Genomic DNA, 21,455 nt, shown 5'->3' on the forward strand with positions numbered 1-21,455 from the left:
ATGGGGTATTGTGTGTAGTTTGAGAATTAAAATCCATTTTAGAATAACACTAATGTAACAAATGTGGGAAATGGGAAGGTGTCTGAATACCTTTTCGCGCGAAGGCACTGTAGTAGCGGCTTCATGTTACGTGTATGCTTGTAATCGTTAAGGACTTGGGAGTTTGTTAGGATAAAGAAGAAACGGAATGGCGCTAAGCGCTGGCAAACCCTAGAGGATAACCTGGTTGTCTGCTTTCCACCGAACACTGGGAGATGTGTTCACGTTTTTCAGCAAGACAACCTAAAACACAATGTCAAATCTACACTGTAGTTGCTTAGCAAGACAGTGAATGTTCCTGAGTGGCCCAGTTAGTTTTGACTTAAATCTACGGAAAGACCTGAAAAGGATGGTTTAGCAATGATCTATAACCAGAATTTTGTAAATAATCATGGGCTAATGTTGCACAATCCAGTTGTGGAAAGCTCTTAGAGACGTACCCAGAAAGACTCACAGCTGTAATCGATTCCAAATGGGATTCTACAAAGTATTGACTCAAGGGTTTGAATGCTTACGTCATTTAGGTTTCTGTATTTAATTTTCCATAAATTTGCTAAAATGTCAAAACATGTTTTCACTTTGTCATCATTTGGTATTGTGTGTAGATGGGTGAGGAAAAAATATATTTAATCCATTTTGAATTCAGGCTGTAACCCAAAAAATGTGGAATAAGTCAAGGGGTATGAGTACTTTCTGAAGGCAATGTAGGCCATGTTTTTTTTCATTTTCAGGTAGAGAGCTCACAAAGCAACTGCTTTCCAGCCCTCTAGATTGCACGTTCTCATCTCTAGTCCACACCTATTATTATAGCTTAGTGCTCAGCACAGACTGGACAAGTAGGCGGGCACCCAATGGATTATGGTCATTGTAGTTTAGTGTAGAATACATGGTAATTAACTGTGGATAATTTGCATGTTGGAAACTACTACATCAATCAGATCAAGCCTGAAATGTGAGCTCTCTACAGAAACTGTGCATTGATCACACAGAAAAAAACGAAAGCAAAATGGAAATCAAATAATTAAACGGACGTCAGGCTAATTAGTTGTTTAACCCAAAAAGTAACCAAGATTTTGGGTTAATAACTAATGCATGAATGCTACGCTGTATTCTGATGTCTGGCTAGGGTGAGTCACATTGACTGCTGCAGAATCAGACAGGATGATATGACCCGTGGTGTGTCAGTGTTGTATCAGGCCTACGTGCGTCTGAGTGCACATGTATTCTTTATCATTGAGCCTAAGGCGCTCTGCTTTTATCTGCTGACATGGTGACCTAGAGATATTGACGTCAGTGCAGTTGAGGTAATGGTTGGTTGTTGCAGTAGCATCTGCTTTTTCTTCCTCTTACAGGTTTTATTGATTAGTTTACTTCCTCAACACGAGTGTGAGGGCGGTTAGGGGTGAAGGTAGAAGCCTCAATCATAGATGGAAGCGAAAAAAGTGACCACAGGTAGTGGCAGCGAGATTAGTGGCAACTTTGTACTGTTGCTACACCCCATAGTCCAGCCAAGGTCAGTGAATTAAGAGAACTTAGCTTGAAGAGTTGAATCGGGTGTGGAACAAAGGCTTGTGCGCACCCTGCTGCTTATCTTCAGTGAATACCACTCATGTCTTCATTCATCTCTAAAGGAGAATCCATAACATCCTGTTTCTTAGGAAGGGGGGGGGGGGGGGGCAGCAGCAATGTTATTGTTCAGCGATACTCACAGCTGACTTCAGATAGGCTTTAAGGCTAAAATATCTTACTACTTACTTGGAAAGGGTATGATGCAGCGGTAAGTTGACTACGAATCTGCTTAAAGCGACATAGTTTATTTTTTTTTATCTACAGTTGAAGTCGGAAGTTTACATACACTTTAGCCAAATACATTTAAATTCAGTTTTTCACAATTCCTGACATTTAGTCTTGGTAAATATTCTCTGTCTTAGGTCAGTTAGGATCACCACTTTATTTTAAGAATGTAAAATGTCAGAATAATATAGATAATTATTTATTTATTTCATCATATTCCCAGTGGGTCAGAAGTTTACATACACTCAATTAGTATTTGGTAGCATTGCCTTTTACATTGTTGGGTCAAATGTTTTCTATAAGATTGAGTCAGGGTTTTGTGATGGCCACTCCAATACCTTGACTTTGTTGTCCTTAAGCCATTTTGCCACAACTTTGGAAGTATGCTTGGGTTCATTGTCCATTTGGAAGACCAATTTGCGACCAAGCTTTAACTTCCTGACTGATGTCTTCACATGTTGCTTCAATATATCCACATCATTTTCCTACCTCATGAATGTTATAAGCAGCCAGCTTGCTTCATCTGGCTAGTGAGGCTCAACCTGACCGGGTTATGTGTTGTGAAGCTAGCCACAATAGCTGACTTTGCGGTTAGCTTTTAAAATAAAACTATGTAATTGACAGTGATGCAAATGAATACAAATAGTAAAATTGCCATACCTTTTATTTTGAAGGCTAACCGCAAAGTCCACTATTGTGGCTTATCCTTATTGTGGCTAGCTTCACATAGATGGGTCCGGACACCATTAACCTCTAGCGACGAGCAATCCCGTATCCGGGAGCGTAATCATAGCCTCAAGCATTACCATAACGCAACGTTTCCTATTCATGAAAATCGCAAATGAAATAAATATATTGAAACACAAGCTTAGCCTTTTGTTAACAACACTGTCATCTCAGATTTTCAAAATATGCTTTTCAACCAAAGCTACACAAGCATTTGTGTAAGAGTATTGATAGCATAGCATTAAGCCTAGCATTCAGCAGGCAACATTTTCACAAACAAGAAAAGCATTCAAATACAATCATTTACCTTTGAAGAACTTCGGAAGTTTTCAATGACGAGACTCTTAGTTAGATAGCAAATGTTAATTTTTTCCGAAAATATTTGTGTAGACGAAATAGCTCCGTTTTGTTCATCACGTTTGGCTAAGAAAAATACCGGAAAATGCAGTCACTTACAACGCCAAACTTTTTTCCAAATTAGCTCCATAATATCGACAAACATCGCAAACGTTGTTTAGAATCAATCCTCAAGGTGTTTTTCACATATCTATTCGATAATCTATCTGTGGTGGCAGCTGGCTTCTCAACAGAAGCAAACGGAAAAATACTGCAGCTGGAGATTACGCAATAATTGCAACGGAGGACACCAAGCGACCACCTGGTAGATGTTGTCTCTTATGGTCAATCTTCCAATGATATGCCTACAAATACGTCACAATGCTGTAGACACCTTGGGGAAAACGTAAGCTGACTCCTAGCTCCTTCACAGCCATATAACTGACTCCGCAAGGAGTCATTGGAATGAGGCGGTTTCAAAAAATGCGGCACTTCCTGATTGGATTTTTATCTGGGTTTCGCCTGTAACATCAGTTCTGTGGCACTCACAGAAAATATCTTAGCAGTTTTGGAAACGTCAGTTTTCTTTCCAAAGCTGTCAATTATATGCATAGTCGAGCATCTTTTCGTGACAAAATATCTTGTTTCAAACGGGAACGTTTTTCATCCAAAAATTAAGAGCCCCTATATCGAAGAAGTTAACTTCTCAAATCAAATTTTTTTGTCACATGCACATAGTTAGCAGATGTTAATGCGAGTGTAGTGTGATGCTTGTGCTTCTAGTTCTGACAATGCAGTAATAACCAACGAGTAATCTAACCTAACAATTTCACAACAGCTACATTATACACAAGTGTAAAGGGATGAAGAATATGTACATAAAGATATATGAATGAGTGATGGTACAGAACGGCATAGGCAAGATTCAGTAGGTGGTATAGAGTACAGTATATACATGAGATGAGTAATGTAGGGTATCTAAACATTATATTAAGTGGCATTGTTTAAAGTGGCTAGGGATGCATTTTTTACATGTATGGCAGCAGCCACTTGATGTTAGTGGTGGCTTTTTAACAGTCTGATGGCCTTAAGATCAAAGCTGTTTTTCAGTCTCGGTCCTTGCTTTGATGCACCTGTACTGACCTTGCCTTCTGGATGATAGCGGGGTGAACAGGCAGTGGCTCGGGTGGTTGTTGTCCTTGATGATCTTTATGGCCTTCCTTTGACATCGGGTGATGTAGGTGTCCTGGAGGGCAGGTAGTTTGCCCCCGGTGATGCGTTGTGCAGACCTCACTACCCTCTGGAGAGCCTTACGGTTCTGGGCGGAGCAGCTGCCGTACCAGGCGGTGATACAGCCTGACAGGATGCTCTCGATTGTGCATCTGTAAAGCCAAATTTCTTCAGCCTCCTGAGGTTGAAGAGGCGCTGCTGCTGGGTGGACCAATTCAGTTTGTCTGTGTTGTGTACACCGAGGTACTTAAAAGTTAATACTCTCTCCACTACTGTCCCGTCAATGTGGATAGGGGGGTGCTCCCTCTGCTGTTAACTGAAGTCCACAATCATCTCCTTTTGTTGACGTTGATTGTGAGGTTATTTTCCTGACACCACACTCCGAGGGCCCTCACCTCCTCCCTGAAGGATGTCTCGTCGTTGTTGGTAATCAAACCTACCACTGTAGTGTCGTCTGAAAACTTTATGATTGAGTTGGAGGCGTGCATGGCAATGCAGTCGTTGGTGAACAGGGAGTACAGGAGAGGGCTCAGAATGCACCCTTGTGGGGCCCCATTGTTGAGGATCAGCGGGGTGGAGATGTTGTTACCTACCCTCACCACCTGGGGGTGGCCCGTCAGGAAGTCCAGTACCCAGTTGCACTGGGCGGGGTCGAGACACAGGGTCTCGAGCTTGATGACGAGGGTCATCAAGCTTGAGGGTTCTATGGTGTTAAATGCTGAGCTGTAGTCGATGAACAGCATTCTCACATAGGTATTCCTCTTGTCTAGATGGGTTAGGGCAGTGTGGTTGCGATTGCGTCGTCTGTGGAACTATTGGTGTAGTAAGCAAATTGGAGTGGGTCTAGGGTATCAGGTAGGGTGGAGGTGATATGGTCCTTGACTAGTCTCGTAAAGCACTTCATGATGACGGAAGTGAGTGCTACTGGACGGTAGTCGTTTAGCTCAGTTACCTTAGCTTTCTTGGGAACAGGAACAATGGTGGCCCTCTTGAAGCATGTGGGAGCAGCAGACTGGGTTAAGGGTTGATTGAATATGTCCGTAAACACCAGCCAGCTGGTCTGCGCATGCTCTGAGGAAGCTCTTCAAAAAGGCTTCACGGCGAAAGAAGACCATGTGATTATCTGAGGACAGCGTCCTGCATACAAACACATGAAAAACATATTTCAACCAGGCAGGTGCGACACGAAAGTCAGAAATAGCGATATAAAAAAAGACTTACCTTTGATCTTCTGTTGGCACTCCAAAAGGTCCCAGTTACATCACAAATGGTCCTTTTGTTCGATAATGTCCTTTATATCCATAAAAACTCAGTTTAGCTGGCGTGCTTCAGTCAATAATCGACCCAGTTTCCCATTCATCCAAAATGTTACTAATAAACTTTTCCAAACAAGTCAAACAACATTTATAATCAAACCGTAGGTACCCTAATACGTAAATAAACAATACAAATTTAAGACGGAGAATCGTTATGGTCTTTCCCGGAGAAAAATACCAAAACGCGCTCTCTTCCATGCGCTTGGAAACACTACAGCCAAAATGGGAGCCACCTAGAAAAACTACAGTTTCTGGCTAATTTTTTTCAAAAAACCAGCTGGAAACTCTTTCTAAGGAAAATATGGGGCATCTGCCAAAAATGTCATATCAGTGCGTCCTTAACCTATGTGATTTGTGTAGATCTGATGAGAAGTTTGGGCAAGGGGCTTGCTTGGCTTTGGATCACACTTCTGGCTGTAAGCAAACGAGTGCTGTGCGTTTTGGAAAAATACTGGCTGTATCCAAGGCTCAGCCAATCGTTCATATAACTGAATGCAGCACACTACTGAAGAGCGAATAGACAACCACTTTGCTAGTTACAGCATCAGCACCTCATGAGCTATAGAGGTGAAAGGAACACCACACACTTTCCCTATTTCTCACTTTTTCAATTCTACTTTAAGATGTTTTTTCCCAAGTGCAATATTTAGGTTGGTGTGTGTGTGGTCACAAGCGTTCTATTATAAAGGCTCTCATGGCTAATTGCAATATTAGTGGGTTTTTTCCTCAATACTTAATCGTCATTTGCAGTAAAGTCTAGGCAACTAATAACATTGGATTGCTCTCTTTACATTTTTTTTAACTGTGAGTTAGGTTCCCATGAACCACTTGATATTTTTCTTGTGTAATTAGTTAACCTGCATTTCCCCCAAACAGGGATTGTTTTTGCATGTTTCGGTGCAACAGTGTTTCCTTTTTGGGCCCTCACCAGTTTGCATCCCTAGCTACGTAAACTTGGTTTGAAGACATGTCTAAATCTGGCCTCTATACAGGTGCAATTGAAATTGTTCAATATTGTCCCAACATTTTATAAATTCAAATATTGAAAACATTTAAGGGGAACTGAAAGGTGTGCAACATGATGGATGATTGAAGCAGAGGCAAAATCAGTAAGTTCAGCCCCCCTTAAACACACAGCCTAAACCGCACTCTAACGCTTTCACGCTTGTGCTCACTCACACAAACTTCTCATTGTTCCAGTGGCCTCCCAAACCAACAGCTGCGAATTCCCCTCTCTCTGTGGTTTACACTCAGACACGCAGACCCACACACCAATGAACAAAAAAAAAAACATGCTCAAACACTCACACATTCCTTATTTGTAAATGATGACAAACATTTGGATTTGAGTGGTAATGATAGGTTTCACTAAATGAATGAGACTGTGTGCAATGCCAGACTTGGTTTTGCTCGCTTTGTGAATGGGTCACTGTGACCCAGGCTTGCCTTGAGATGTTACTGTCTCCATATTGAACCCACAGTTCTCCTACTACGGTTTGTTGTGTCTTAACTAGGGACTTTAGTAGCGATTTGAGCCGACACAGTCTGAGGAATGTAAGCTTCACTTTATTTTATTCAGCATTCCTTATCTTCTCTCTACTCCTCCCCTCTTTCTCTCCTGGCTGTAGGGTAGATAACAACAGTTCGGTGCTGTTGTACTGCGTCTTCCCATATAAGGGCATGTGTTACTGGACAAGAGTTTGTGCAGGTGGGCAGTGGCCTTTGGCTGTGTGTTTGTTAAAATGATGCCATCCATCCTCATCACTTCTTCACACCCCTCATCTCTGATTCTTGAACCCCTCTATTCCAAAATAAAGCAACCCGCTTGAAATATTCATCCCTTTTTTAAACAATATACTTTTTATCTCTAGCTGCCTCTTCTGCCCCTGTCTGTCATCCATCCTACCTCCCCCTTTTTTTTTCTATAAAAATATTTTTTTCACCTCCACCTCTTTTCCTCTTCTGGAGAAGCAGAGCAAAAAGCAACAAGGGAGCAGGAATCGGCCTGTAATAGACGTGGAATGGGATTTGTGTGTGTGGTGAGTCATCAGACAGGAGCCGACGAGGCAGCTAGAGGTACTATTTCTATTGTTTAAAGGGCAGTTCTACTCAATGATGTCATCACATTCCATGCTGGCCTGATCTCTACCCTTGCTCTCTGTGGCTCGGACACTTTCTCTCACACTATTTTTCGCTCATTCTGCTTCTTTCTCGTTCTCACACACTCAGTCCCCCACAGGTGAAACTGTGAGTCAGCCCCCCCCCCCCCTCCCATTTCACAATACACCTCTGTTCCTCCTTTCACCTTTTTACCCCGTTGTCAGCACCTCTCGCTCTTTCTGTTCAATTTCAGTTTAAGGGGCTTTATTGGCATGGGGAACAATGTTTACATTGCCAAGCAAGTGAAATGGATAACACAAGTGAAATAAGCTATAAATTAACAGTAAACATTACACAAGTTTCAAAAGAAAAGACATTTCAAATGTCATATCTATATACAGCGTTGTCATGATGTGCAAAAGGGAAAATAAATAAAGGTTGTATTTACAAGGGTTTGTTCTTCACTGGTTGCCCTTTTCTTGTGGCAACAGGTCACAAATCTTGCTGCTGTGATTGTACACTGGTATTTCATCCAATAGATATCGGATTTGTTTAATTTCTTTGCGGGTCTGTGTAATCTGAGGGAAATATGTGTCTCTATGGCCATACATTTGGCAGGGGGTTAGGAAGTGCAGCTCAGTTTCAACTCATTTTGTGGGCAGTGGGCACATAGGCTCTCAAGAGAAGACAGGCTGTCTGCCTTCAGCAGCCTTTCTCAATCGCTAGGCTATGCTCACTGAGTCTGTACATAGTCAAAGCTTTCCTTAAGTTTGGGTCAGTCACAGTGGTCAGGTATTCTGCCCCTGTGTACTCTCTGTTTAGGGCCAAATAGCATTCTAGTTTGCTCTGTTTTTTTGTAAATGCTTTCCAATGTGTCAAGTAATTATCTTTTTGTTTCTCCTGATTTTGGTTGGGTCTAATTGTGTTTTGCGTTCCTGGATCTCTTTTGGTTCTGTTTGTGAACAGAGCTCTGGGACCAGCTTCCTTAGGGTTCTCTTCTCCAGGTTAATTTCTCTGTAGGTGATGGCTTTGTTATGGGAGGTTTGGGAATCACTTCCTTTTAGACATTTGTAGAATTTACCGCCTCTTTTCTGGATTTTGATCATTAGCGGGTGTTGGCCAAATTCTGCTCTGCGTGCGTTATTTGTTTGTTGTACATGGAGGATATTTTTGCAGAATTCTGCATGCCGTCTCAATTTGGTGTTAGCCCCATTTCGTGAATTCTTGGTTGGTGAGTGGACCTCACAACCACAAAGTGCAATGGATTCTATAACTGATTCAAGTATTTTTAGATGGATCCTAATTGGTATGTTTCTTTAGATGACATAGGCGCTTTTTGCCTTCACACAGATCGTTCACAGCTTTGGAAGTTACCTGTGGTGCTTATGTTTAGGCCGAAGTTTGTTTTGTAGTGTTTGTGTGTTCTAGGGCAACATTGTCTAGATGGAATTTGTGGTCCTGGCGAGTGGACCTTTTTTTTGGAACACCATTTTTGTCTTACTGAGATTTATGGTCAGGGCCCATCTATGCAAGGTCTGACTGAATCTATGCAGAAGATATAGGTGCTGCGTAGGCCCTCCTTGGTTGGGGACAGAAGCACCAGATCATCAGCGAACAGACGTTTGACTTCAGATTCTAGTAGGGTGAGGCTGGGTGCTGCTGACTGTTCTTGTGCCCTCCCCAATTCGTTGATATATGTTGAGGGTGGGGGTTAATCGCTGTCTCACCACCTGGTCCTGTGGAAAGACCACAGGACCAATTTGAATCAGCCTTAATTTTTAAAAATCAAAGCATGAAGATTTTGCTGTTTTTTTTTTATTAGTTAGGGTGTGCAGGGTGAATACGTGATCTGTCGTACGGTAATTTGGCAAAACTCTTGGTTGCGTTTTTCTTTTGGATTAAATGGTGTCTGTTGTAAAATGTTTTGCAACAGAATCTGCGTATTGATTACACCCCTGCCGTTTCTACTTGTAGAATCGCAATGCTTGTCAGTGGCCGAGAACTTGACTTTGAGTCAATCAGTGTATGCGCTGACAGAAGTGACAGAGGGCACTTTTCTCAGTGTAAACCACTCCCTTTTCATCAATTGTTCAAACTACAACAAAGTTGCATTTTTTTTTTTCTAAAGCAAATCTTTACATCTAGCTAAGGAGTTTTGTCATAGAAGGAATTTTGTTAGGTTGTTAATGTGCACCTTTTCATTACTTAGCTAGCTAACATTAGCTTTCTTACTGAGCCAGGAAGCACAATGCACACAACACTAAATGCTCTACCAAGCTAGCCATCTATCAAGATGAAGAAATTATTTAATTCACTCTCCATTATCCCAAACTGCTATTTCTCTAAATGGTTACAATAGCCATTTTGTACAACATAGCTAGCTAGCTACTCCATTGACTCTCGACAGCTAACGGGTAGCTGCTTTTTTTTATTTTTTACAAATCCATTGTGTTTTAATGAATGTTGCTAGTTATCTAGTTGTGGCTATCTGGTTAGTGTCAACAACGGCTTATTACAAAATGGCTAGCTAGCAACGTTAGTGTAACTTGCCAGTTAGCGTACATTAGCTGCATCAGACACGTCAAACAAGCTACTGCCACCTTGTGGCCTTGAGTATTTAAAAGAAGCAAATCAGAGTTAACTTAACTGACGACTCTCTGGGTACAGATGCTAAGTACCCATCGGCAGTCAGATTTCCCGATATGGCTGACCCTTAAACCACAGCTCTTACTCAGTTGAGAGAGGCACTAGTATACCAAGAGTCCTGTGTCTGTGGAGACAAAGAAATGTGGTCACCTCCGTCTCTCTCCATGCCCCTCCCTAGCATAACCGGTTTGACAGGTGTATGTCTGTGCTTGTTTGTGTGTGGAGCCTTGGTATACTAACCTTTTTTTAAACCAGGAACCAATGGGCGGATGATATGTTTTATCAGGAGATAAGAGTAATTACTACTGTCTGAGCCTGTTTGTCTGGCTCTGATAGTACTGTATTCCGTTCTATTGTGTGCTCTGAAGAGGCTGGAACGAAAAACAGTGAGGGAGAGGGATGAAAGAGGGGACGTTGCCAGAGGGGGAGAGGAGGTTGGATAGAGATTGGTAGAGAGAAAAAGGAGCGAAGGGGCTTAAGGCGAGGTTGGGAGAGTGAGTGAGAAATGGGCTGGGGGAGGGATGGACGGACAGTACTGGAGGGCTTTAAACAAAGGAGAGGAGATGGATCCTGGGAGTTGGTGTTCTTGTCTCTCTGCTGACGGTGTGTTTCGTCTGGCCCAGACAAGCTGCAGTCTCAACTGAGCCACAGCTACTGTACTGTTAAAGCTAGTGTAAAATAGGTGTGTGTATTGTCTGGCAGGATAGCCATTGGGCTGTTTTAACAAATGAACAGAGATCACATTTTATTGGACACATGCAGATGTTATTGCGGGTGTAGCGAAATGCTTGTGTTCCTAGCTCCAACAGTGCAGTAAAATCTAAAAACAATTCACACACATACATAAAAGTAAATGAATGGAATTAAGAAATAAATTAGTGATGCGCCGATATTGATGATGTATTATACTTTAAAATTGCATTGGGGTGTACTTATTTCACTGTACAGCCCTACCTATGGATTGTTGGTCATTGACATGGGGTATGTCTACTCAGTGACACCCAGAGAAAATTAGCATTGTAGCTCTTATTGCGTGCCTCAAACAACTATGAATTGAGACACATTTATTGTTTGTTCTTAACTGACTTGCCTAGTTAAATAAATGTTTTGTTTTGGAGTCTGATAACTCTGAGGACATTGGGGGGGAAAAAATATATTGGGTATTGAGAAGACTGTTAGCTTATTTTATTGATCTCCAATCCTTAGGTAAAGCTGTACAGTGCAATATGAATGTCAATACACACAACAGGCTGACTGGGGAGGTTATTTCACAGTCGCAGTCCTGCGGTAAGAGCTACAACGCTAATATTTGGTTAAACTCTTCAGTTGTGTTCTGTGTGTGTCACAGTAGACTGATATTAGAGGTCGACCGACTTGTGAATTTTCAACGCCGATACCGATTTATTTGAGGACCAAAAAAAGCCGATACCGATTTAATCAGACGATTTTTAAAAATGAATTTATAAAAAAAAATATTGATATTTTAAAATGTATTTGTAATAATGATAATTACAACAATACTGAATGAACACTTATTTTAATTTCATAATACATCAATAAAATCATTTTAGCCTCAAATAAATAATGAAATATGTTCAATTTGGTTTAAATAATGCAAAAACAAAGTGTTGGAGAAGAAAGTAAAAGTGCAATATGTGGATGTAAAAAGCTAACGTTTCAGATCCTTGCTCAGAACATGAGAACATATGAAAGCTGGTGGTTCATTTTAACAGGACTATTCAATATTCCCAGGTAAGAAGTTTTAGGTTCTAGTTATTATAGGAATCATAGGACAATTTCTCTCAAAACGATTTGTATTTCATAAACCTTTGACTATTGGATGTTCTTATAGGCACTTTAGTATTGCCAGTGTAACAGTATAGCTTCCGTCCCTCTCCTCGCTCCTACCTGGGCTCGAACCAGGAACACATTGACAACAGCCACCCTCGAAGCAGCGTTACCCATGCAGAGCAAGGGGAACAACTACTCCAAGTCTCAGAGCGAGTGATGTTTGAAATGCTATTAGCGCACACCCTGCTAACTAGCTAGCCATTTCACATCGGTTACACCAGCCTAATCTCGGGAGTTGATAGGCTTGAAGTCATAAACATCGCAATGCTTGAAGCATTGCGAAGAGCTGCTAGCAAACGCATGAAATTGCTGTTTGAATGAATGCTTTCGAGTCAGCTTATTCCTACCATCGCTCAGTCAGACTGCTCTATCAAATCATAGACTTAATTATGACATAATAAGACACATTAAAATGGTAGAATCCGGAAACTATCATTTTTGAAAACGAAACGTTTATTCTTTTAGTGAAATAAAGCACCGTTTTGTATTTTATCTAATGGATGGCATCCCTAAGTCTAAATATTGCTGTTACATTGTACAACCTTCAATGTTATGTCATAATTATGTACAATTCTGGCAAATTAATTACGGCCTTTGTTAGGAATAAATGGACTTCACACAGTTTGCAATGAGCCAGGCGGCCCAAACTGCTGCATATACTGACTGCTTGCATGGAACGCAAGAGAAGTGACACAATTTGCCTAGTTATAAGAACTTCATGTTAGCAGGCAATATTAACTAAATATGCAGGTTTAAAAATATATACTTGTGTATTAATTTTAAAGAAAGGCATTGATGTTGGTGCAATGACAGGGCTTTTTTTGCAAATGTGCTTGTTAAATCATCACCCGTTTGTCGAAGTAGGCTGTGATTCAATGAGAAATTAACCGGCACCGCATCGATTTATATGCAACGCAGGACACGCTAGATAAACTAGTAATATCATCAACCATGTGTAGTTAACTAGTGATTATGTTAAGATTGATTAGTTTTTATAAGGTAAGTTTAATGCTAGCTAGCAACTTACCTTGGTTTTTTGCTGCCCTTGCGTAACAGGTAGTCAGCCTGCCATGCAGGCTCCTCGTGGAGTGCAATGTAATCAGGTGGTTAAAGCGTTGGACTAGTTAACTGTAAGGTTGCAAGATTGAATCCCCCGAGCTGACAAGGTAAAAATCTGTCGTTCTGCCCCTGAACAAGGCAGTTAACCCACTGTTCCTAGGTCGTCATTGAAAATAAGAATGTTCTTAACTGACTTACGTAGTTAAATAAAAATTGGCAAATCGGGGTCCACAATAGGCAAAGTGCACTATTGTGCCTAATCCTTATTGTGGCTAGCTGCTCAACCCGGTCAAGTCGAGCCTCACTAGCCAGATGACGCTAGCTGACTGTTTATAATGTTAGCTTTGGGCAACAGGGTTAAGTAGCTGGCTTGCTATCTACCCCAGAAGTTGCGGTCGAACAAATAATGCTTTATTACCAACGCGGTATTATAAACGCACAGTTCGTGGCTGGTTTTTGCTTGTTTGCTGACTTTTTTTGTACAGCTTCGACAGTGCTTCTGATAGTGTGGCGCTAGGCTTGCATGTGCAAATTCAGAACACACAACATTTTATAATAGAACTGTTATTTGACGTTTCAAATTAAAAGCTTATTTAACGTGTCATAGGTCAAAGAACACTTAGTATTATTGTCAATCTTTTTTGACACACAAAGACCCAAACGGTGTGCCATAGTATGTTGTGAAGCTAATAGCAGTGACGCTATTACTGTGTAACTACGGTAGGGCAACATCTGAATAGCGCACTTGGTAACGTTAGTGTGTACTGATGCTTGACCAGTCGCGAAAGCCAACATCACCCACGACAGAGAACAGTTGATTTGTCAAGTGCAATGAATTCCATTATCTTGGGGTTGATGGGTTTCACCTTTGCGTTGTCTCGCTGTTACTCTTTCAAATGACTGCTAGACTTGTTGACTGCTCGAGCCACACAGCAGACATTGTGGGCTAGGTTAGGAATGCTGTGTTGCGCATATAGAACAATTTTACGTGACGTCATTAAGTTATATAGGTATGCACGCCAACTTTGACAACGTGCATGTTCAATTCTACATACTCAAGTGTTTAGTGATCATCTTCCTTAATTCTTAAACTTTTAAATCTGCATTTTCACTCTTTCCTTTGTTTCTCTCTGTCCCCCTCTGCAGTATCTTTTGCCTTATCCACCTTCCTCTTTCTGGGCCTTGTGGTTTGGCAAACTTAATCTACTCTACCCATGAGCCCCTGCAAATAGGGCTCCACCTTTGACCTTGGCCTGACCTCTCACCTCTTCTCCAAAGCCACACCCCTTGGCGAAGGTGTGTATCTCTGCTTTTTTGCTCTTTCTATTTAGTGTTGCACAGAAATACTGAGAATCCTCTACTTTTTCGATACAAAAAAGCCTCCTGTTCGTTACTAGAATTTGTTACGTTCGGTACTTCTGTCAAATGTGTTTCATGTGAGTGTTTCAGTGCAGCCCCTTTATAGCACGAAGAGGAAAGTACCTGCTCCACTTACTCATTCGTTGCTCGAGCTGTCTGGCCTGCTTTGTTAGCACCCCACGCATGCTGCACTGAAGTTAACACACTTGAATAATGCAACACGAAATGTTGAAAATGTTCATTACAGTTCGCAATACCACGTCCATACAGGCGAGAATACTTTACAATGCAAGATGATACCAGTATCTTCCAGCTGTAATTGTACTAGGCTAACTTTCCCTGCTAGCTTATGTCCTTTTCTCATCCCGGAAGTTACGGTATTACTGGCTTAGTACTCAAGGGGGTGCCAAAAACACTGGGCGTCTATTACAGAATGCTAACAAAATGACCATAAGTAGTAGTGAATTTCCATGGAGGCTACTAGCTAAATATGGTAATGAGTGGACATTTTAAATAAACTAAAGTGATACATATTACATATACATACACCTTATGTATACATATACCTACACCTTATTAATTATTCCACTTAATTCGATAAGAGCAAGTTAAACTTTGGGGTTGAGTTAACGCCGAACTCTGTTTTTTTTCACACAGGAAAAAGAATGCATAAGAAATATCTTGCTGTGTTTTTGTAAACACTGATCTAAAATCCTTATTTTAATTTCTGTTCGGCATCACTCATTTTGTTCTTCAGTTGCTCTTCTCTACTCTGAGAATTCACCAACCGGCATTCTATCAGCGGAATTTCTCTGACTGTGTAGCTTCTTTTGTCCGTGTACAGCCAGCCTACTTTTTCACCAGTAAAATACCAGATTCATTTTAAGTATGACATTAGAATATAGCCAGCTATATTTCCTATGATAAACATTAGAAATATGGCCATGCATAGTTTTTGCTAAAAAAATACCTTTGCTTTTTCATTGTAAGCTCATTTACTTGTGTGGCTGCCAGCCAAATAGTTCCACTTCCGTTGTCCTCTGAAAATGAAGCTATTTTCTGCCAAAAGGAAAACTATAGTTGCCCGTCCCTGATCACTTTATTGAAGCAGAACACTGACTTTCAATATAAAATGTGACCCGTGTCAATACACAGCTTGACTCAACAGCTTCCCCTTTTCCCCGTGCTATCTACAAACAAATGCGTGACTGTTCTGGGGAACTACAGTAATCTTCATACTGTGCAATGTGATGGATGACATGAAGAAATAAATCTGCTTTATTTCCTAACGAATTGCACAGGTTGACTGCAGGTATTTACTTAAAAACTAGTTACAAATATAAACATGTATTGAGAAACGTTTAAACTTTTAAATAGTTTTGACGGTATTGAAAAATACCCCGGTATACTGCCCAAGCCTAGTAGAGTGTATGGAGCAGTGTGTGTGTGCTCTCTCTGTAGAGTGTATGGAACAGTGTGAGAGCGCTGCGGCTCTCCTGGAGTCGGTGAGGGAGCAGGAGGTGCAGTTTGAACAGCTGACCAGAGCGCTGGAGGAGGAGAGGAGGAGAGTGAGCCTGCTCAGCCCCCCGTCCTGCCCCCTCCCCCACACACAGGTAACAGCCCAGCCCCCATCCACGTCTCCCCAGGGGAGATTTCCTAGGGCCGTTTCTAGATGCAGGCGAAAAGACCAGGCATCCCTCATCTTTCCTTCCATCATCCCTCCATCATCCAGTGATTGCTGTTATCACCCTCCATCCATCGCATCCAACCCCATAATCCATCCCTCCGTTCCTCCACTGGCGCTGTGAATTGTGTGGTACCTGTGCGTTGCATTTCAATTCTTATCCTTTAACACACTACTGTGTGTGTTTACATATCTCTACAGCTTTAACAGGCCATGCATTTCCCATCACGTACCTCTGCATAACGCCGTCACTCACCACCACACTTACTGCACCCCCACACATTCACACAAAACCTTCATACCACCCTTGCATACCTTTTGCAGGCCTCTGTCATGTAATTACAGCTATTCTCATCTTTGCCAGAACTGCACCTGAAATGCTGCAGTCAGTTCTCATGCATGCAGCCTCATACTACCACTAAGATTATCATTCTAAACGATACACCGTATCAACTAAAAGAGGAACTGCTTCAAGAACTCCGAATATCATTGTCCTATGTTATGTAGTCATGTTTGTCCACAGCAGTGAAGTCACTATGCTTTATCATGAATTTACAGCCGTGATGGGAGAAGCCGTGGAGAAGCCTTTTTATTTTTTTTACATTTTTTATTTTATTTTACTGTGTAAACACAGACTGATTGGGAAGGTGAAGTGGTTGCCTTATTTTATTTTTTTTATAAAGCATCCTAGCAGGGCTAATTGGTTTAAGGTTGTCCTGTCATTCTCTACCATGCTTAGTCAGTGTGTTAAGCAATGTTTCATGACTGTCACTGGGTAGGTTTTGCCTCTCCCGGTTCAGGTGTCTTTGTTTATCTAATTTTAAGTATAATTCCACGTTTGGACTAAACTTGGTGCTTAACACATTTACTGTTAACTAGTTAACAACAGCTTTAGAATGTGAAGGGAAATATGCATTTCCTCCTGTAACCGTGGATGAACAGGCCTGACCCCTTGAGGACAGAGTAGGCACTACACACAGCCACACAGCTATAGCACAGATGGAACAATGAGGCGGATATTTCATCGGATGTATAAATGTGAAGCAGCATCTTGGTGTTTCCACTCACTACCAAATAAGGTGGTGAGGGGAAGCCCAGTGGCCGGCAGTGGGATGGAGCAAGATGGATTTTGGCCGGCATTTTGCTAATTTTCTTTTTGAACTTGATCTGTTACAAACAGTTGACTAAGTTTGAGTGCACGGGAGAATTGAGTTATTGCACAAGCGCACTTCAGAGTAGGTGTTGTCCAACAGAAATATGCAAATGCATGCTAGAACGAGCCAATATGATCTCATTAGCTTGTGCTTGGCTCTGCCCAACTCCTTTTCCCACTGATTCATTTGCTCCCATTGGAAACGACATTGGGGTCTATCTTGGGTTAGTTCTAAAATAATGAGTGAGTCTGCACTACAGCCATGGACCCACCTTTTTTTGTCCTCCATCCAGCCTTCATTGAAGTGATCTAACATGAAATGAGTGGTGGAAGAAGCAATGGTTTGGTCATTGATTACCTCAAAGGGAGAAGGAAAGGAAGGATACATTTTCAAAGTATTTGAATGTGGTAGATGACTGAGGTATTGAGAGAACAGGGTCTCTTTGGTTGTCATGATGCCAGCAGTGTTCGAGTGGTTGTAGGGAGATGTTGTAGTCTAGACTACAACCCAGTTGGATCCTCTATAATGTCTCTAAAGACGCCTGTGAATATGAGTTCTCTTGGTTGACGGTTTCTCTCTCTCCTCCTCAGAACGGGCGTCTGGGGGATGTGGACATAGAACGACTGAAACTGAGTGAGGGATACATTAACGGGACACAGGTCTGTGTGTGACGCTCTGTGTGTGACGCTCTGTGTGTGACGCTCTGTGTGTGACGCTCTGTGTGTGACGCTCTGTGTGTGACGCTCTGTGTGTGACGCTCTGTGTGTGACGCTCTGTGTTAACAGTACATGATGGTGGACCCAGCACATGGCTCTCTAGACGAGAGCTACACACCAGAAGGTGATTCCCAGGAAGTACACTCCGCCTTCTCAGACGATGGAACCAATGGACGGCGGGCAGGGAATGCGGTATAAACACACTTTGTACTGTAACTGAAAATAATATCCTCCATGGATGACAAACAATTATCTACAACTTCCTCTCATGGTGATGTACTTCCTCTTCTGCAGATGAAGGTGATCACCTCACGTACTGTCCTGCCCTCTGATTCGATGTCCATTGACGGGGGAGTGTCCGTCTCGGGCATGGGCGGTTACAGTGCCACTCTGGACCGTTCCTACAGGCAGGGTGGAGGGGGGGACTACCCCACAGCCACGGTCCCCAGGAACTACCACTACGGTCCCGCGGGGGGTTACGACGACTACAGGAGCGCCCCGCCTTCTGAGGCCTACGCTAGCCTGAGCAGAGGCACACGCATGGACGACCGCTACAGGTCAGACCACTGCCACTGTCGTTAAAGTTTGTGAAAATGCCGAAGAGCACTGTAAAGAAAGAAAAATGCTAGTATTCTTTTGAAGATTTCCTATCTTTGGTATAATTGATATTCTGTCTCTCTCCAGACCTGCGGATGGGTACAGGACACTTGACTCTGGGTACCGTGCCCCCAGTAGACAGCAGCTGGACCCCTACGCAGCCCAGCCCCAGGTGGGGCGAGGGGTGAGGGGCATGGGAAGTGCCCTGGAGCTGGGGGGCATGCGCTATGCCCACCAGGGCCACTATGGCATGGAGGATGACCAGAGGAGTCTGGGATATGATGATGTGGAGTACAGTATGGCTCCTCCCACCATGCATCCAGGATACGGCACCATGCCACGACTAGGCCCAGGCCCAGGAGGACTGGACAGACGCAGGCTCAGGTAGACACACACCACTCGGATATGTATGTACAACACACACACACACCAATTAATTCGCGTCTGATTTGTCCAATTGTCCCTTAGGAGTTGTGAGGACACTTTGGAAGGGGACATGGGAGGAGTTGACACCTACACCTGGGGCGTCAACATGGAGAGAGGAAGTATGGCGTCATTGGACAGCACCCTGAGGAAGGGTCCGCCCACATCCTGGAGACAGCCGGAGCTCCCTGAGGTCATCGCCATGTTGAACTACAGGCTGGACCCGGTCAAAACCAACGCTGCTGCCTTCCTCCAGCACCTCACCTTCAAGAACGACAAGGTAACACACACACACACACACACACAAACCTTGTATACTGGCAAACAAATTGATTTGTATTGAAATTATGGATATTACAAGTGTTAATGTACTGCTATCAGTGTTTTAGGATGGGTTTGGTGTGTGTGACCATGTTGGTTATGTAGGTGAAATCGGAGGTGCGTCGTTTAAAGGGGATCCCTTCTCTGGTCTCGTTGCTGGACAACCCCAAGAGGGATGTACACCACTCGGCTTGCGGGGCGCTCAAGAACATCTCGTACGGACCAGATCACGACAACAAGATCGCCATCAAGAACTGTGACGGCATTCCCGCCTTAGTCCGGCTACTGAGGAAGGCCAGAGACCAAGACCTCACTGACACCATTACAGGTAAATACTACTGTTCAGTCTCTCCAAGATTTCAAAGTGATTATTTTGTGCTGTATGCTTGCAAAAATGCTTGATTTTGCTGCGGCAATTCTGTAATTTTGCATGGCAATATGCAATGATTTTTACCAATTTGTCGCAAAAATGCATAGACGGCAAAGTTTGACTTGTGGCTTGATTTGAACCATATGCGGCGATTTTGCGGTGAAGAGTTGAAATTACGAGTACTCTTTGTCTACTGCGGTGATGGCTCCGTTTTTATGTGGAAATAGCCCTCATAATATGCAGGAATTTGATTTGGCCCCAAAATTGTAATCATGGAATTCTGAAGGGACTGACTACTCTGTTACAGTACTAGTTATGGGACAGTAAAACAATACCGTGTAGTAGTCCAACTCTACTTCAGCCTTATAACCTTTACTATAATTCCTTATTATTGGTCCCAACCAGAGAACTGAGAGTCATGAAGATGATGGACGCATCTCCCTCTTCTTCCTCAGGCACATTGTGGAACCTATCGTCTCACGACTCGGTGAAGATGGAGATCGTGGACCACGCGTTACACGCCCTCTCAGACGAGGTGATGGTGCCACACTCTGGCTGGGAGAGAGGGAGTGACGGAGGGGAGGAGAGCCTCAAACCACGCCACCTGGAGTGGGAGACGGCCCTCACCAACACAGCTGGCTGTCTGAGGTACGTGGAGGAAGCGGACAGCAGGAGGTGGATGGACAAAGGGAGTATGTATTGGGGATGTTGAACCCTAAACATTGTAACTATATATTTTTTGTTTTGTTCAGAAACGTGAGCTCAGAACGTAGTGAGGCCAGGCGGAAGCTGAGAGAGTGCGCAGGATTGGTGGACTCACTGATGTACATTGTCCAATCACAGATCAACCGCAAAGATGTGGACAACAAGGTGTTTAACCCAACCCATAGCTTCTAATCGATTGCTGATGAATTTTACTTACTGGAGTAATGACCCTTTGAAACCTCCCATCTCCCTGTCTCTGTGCAGTTGGTGGAGAACAGCGTTTGTCTGCTGAGGAATCTGTCCTATCAGGTTCACCGAGAGGTTCCCGGCTGCGAGCGCTACCAGGAGGCCGCACCTCTAAACCAGGGCCCCGCCCCCGGTTCCAACAAGGCCGGCTGCTTCGGCTCACGGAAGGGCAAAGGTCAGTAACCGGCCTGTAACCCCAAAAGGTCGATGTCTTTCCCCCCCCCGGAGATCTTATTAGCATAATAAACACATCTGTTTAATCTAGAGAGATGTTTTTTTCCCCTCATTGGATGCATCTCAATCAGAGCTAGAGCTTATCAGACCATGAGACATCCTGAAAATCGGTCTTTTCACAAAATCGTCTGTAGCGTCCAAACCCCCACAAGCGTCTTGGGACTCGTCTGATGTCGGTCGGTACAGAAAATCTGTCAAATTCTGTCTGTAGCGTCCAACAGTTTAAAGGTGAGACTCTCATGAAAATGTTGGTCGTTTATCTCTAGGATGCCCACAGGCCTCGAGACTCGTCTGAAGGCCCCCCCAGTACCACTGATGTCAGTATATATGGAGACTGTTTAATGACAAAAATAAGGGTTTAAATATACTATTTTTCATGGTTCGGGCTAGGCCCCTTCGTTCCAGTGAAGGGAAATCGTAACATTACAGCATACAATATTCTAGATGATTCTGTGCTTCCAACTTTGTGGCTACAGTTTGGGGAAGGTCCTTTCCTGTTTCAACATGACAAAGCCCTGTGCACAAAGCAAGGTCCGTATTGAAATGGTT

General features: G+C 42.9%; 1 protein-coding gene across 18 annotated transcripts in view; it reads left to right on the forward strand.

Annotated features, from left to right (window-relative positions):
* Positions 1-21,455, forward strand: part of LOC110488843 (catenin delta-1) — a 40,202-nt gene that overhangs the window by 9,127 nt on the left and 9,620 nt on the right. For 6 of the 18 annotated variants that reach the window (XM_090198387.1, XM_036942985.2, XM_090198390.1 and 3 more), the window contains exons 3-13: positions 14,244-14,393; positions 15,918-16,069; positions 17,885-17,953; positions 18,080-18,202; positions 18,305-18,567; positions 18,695-18,991; positions 19,076-19,310; positions 19,457-19,679; positions 20,177-20,369; positions 20,474-20,591; positions 20,691-20,847. In XM_090198387.1, the coding sequence (XP_090054513.1) occupies positions 15,923-16,069; positions 17,885-17,953; positions 18,080-18,202; positions 18,305-18,567; positions 18,695-18,991; positions 19,076-19,310; positions 19,457-19,679; positions 20,177-20,369; positions 20,474-20,591; positions 20,691-20,847 (1,825 nt within the window). In that variant the 5' untranslated portion in view covers positions 14,244-14,393; positions 15,918-15,922. The remainder of the gene's footprint in view (positions 1-14,243; positions 14,394-15,917; positions 16,070-17,884; positions 17,954-18,079; positions 18,203-18,304; positions 18,568-18,694; positions 18,992-19,075; positions 19,311-19,456; positions 19,680-20,176; positions 20,370-20,473; positions 20,592-20,690; positions 20,848-21,455) is intronic. The other 12 variants (XM_090198391.1, XM_036942986.2, XM_090198389.1 and 9 more) reach the window with 3 other exon arrangements.

The sequence above is a fragment of the Oncorhynchus mykiss genome, chromosome 14 (genome assembly GCF_057628025.1).
Source record: "Oncorhynchus mykiss isolate SJ-2025 chromosome 14, ASM5762802v1, whole genome shotgun sequence".
NCBI lineage: Eukaryota > Metazoa > Chordata > Actinopteri > Salmoniformes > Salmonidae > Oncorhynchus > Oncorhynchus mykiss.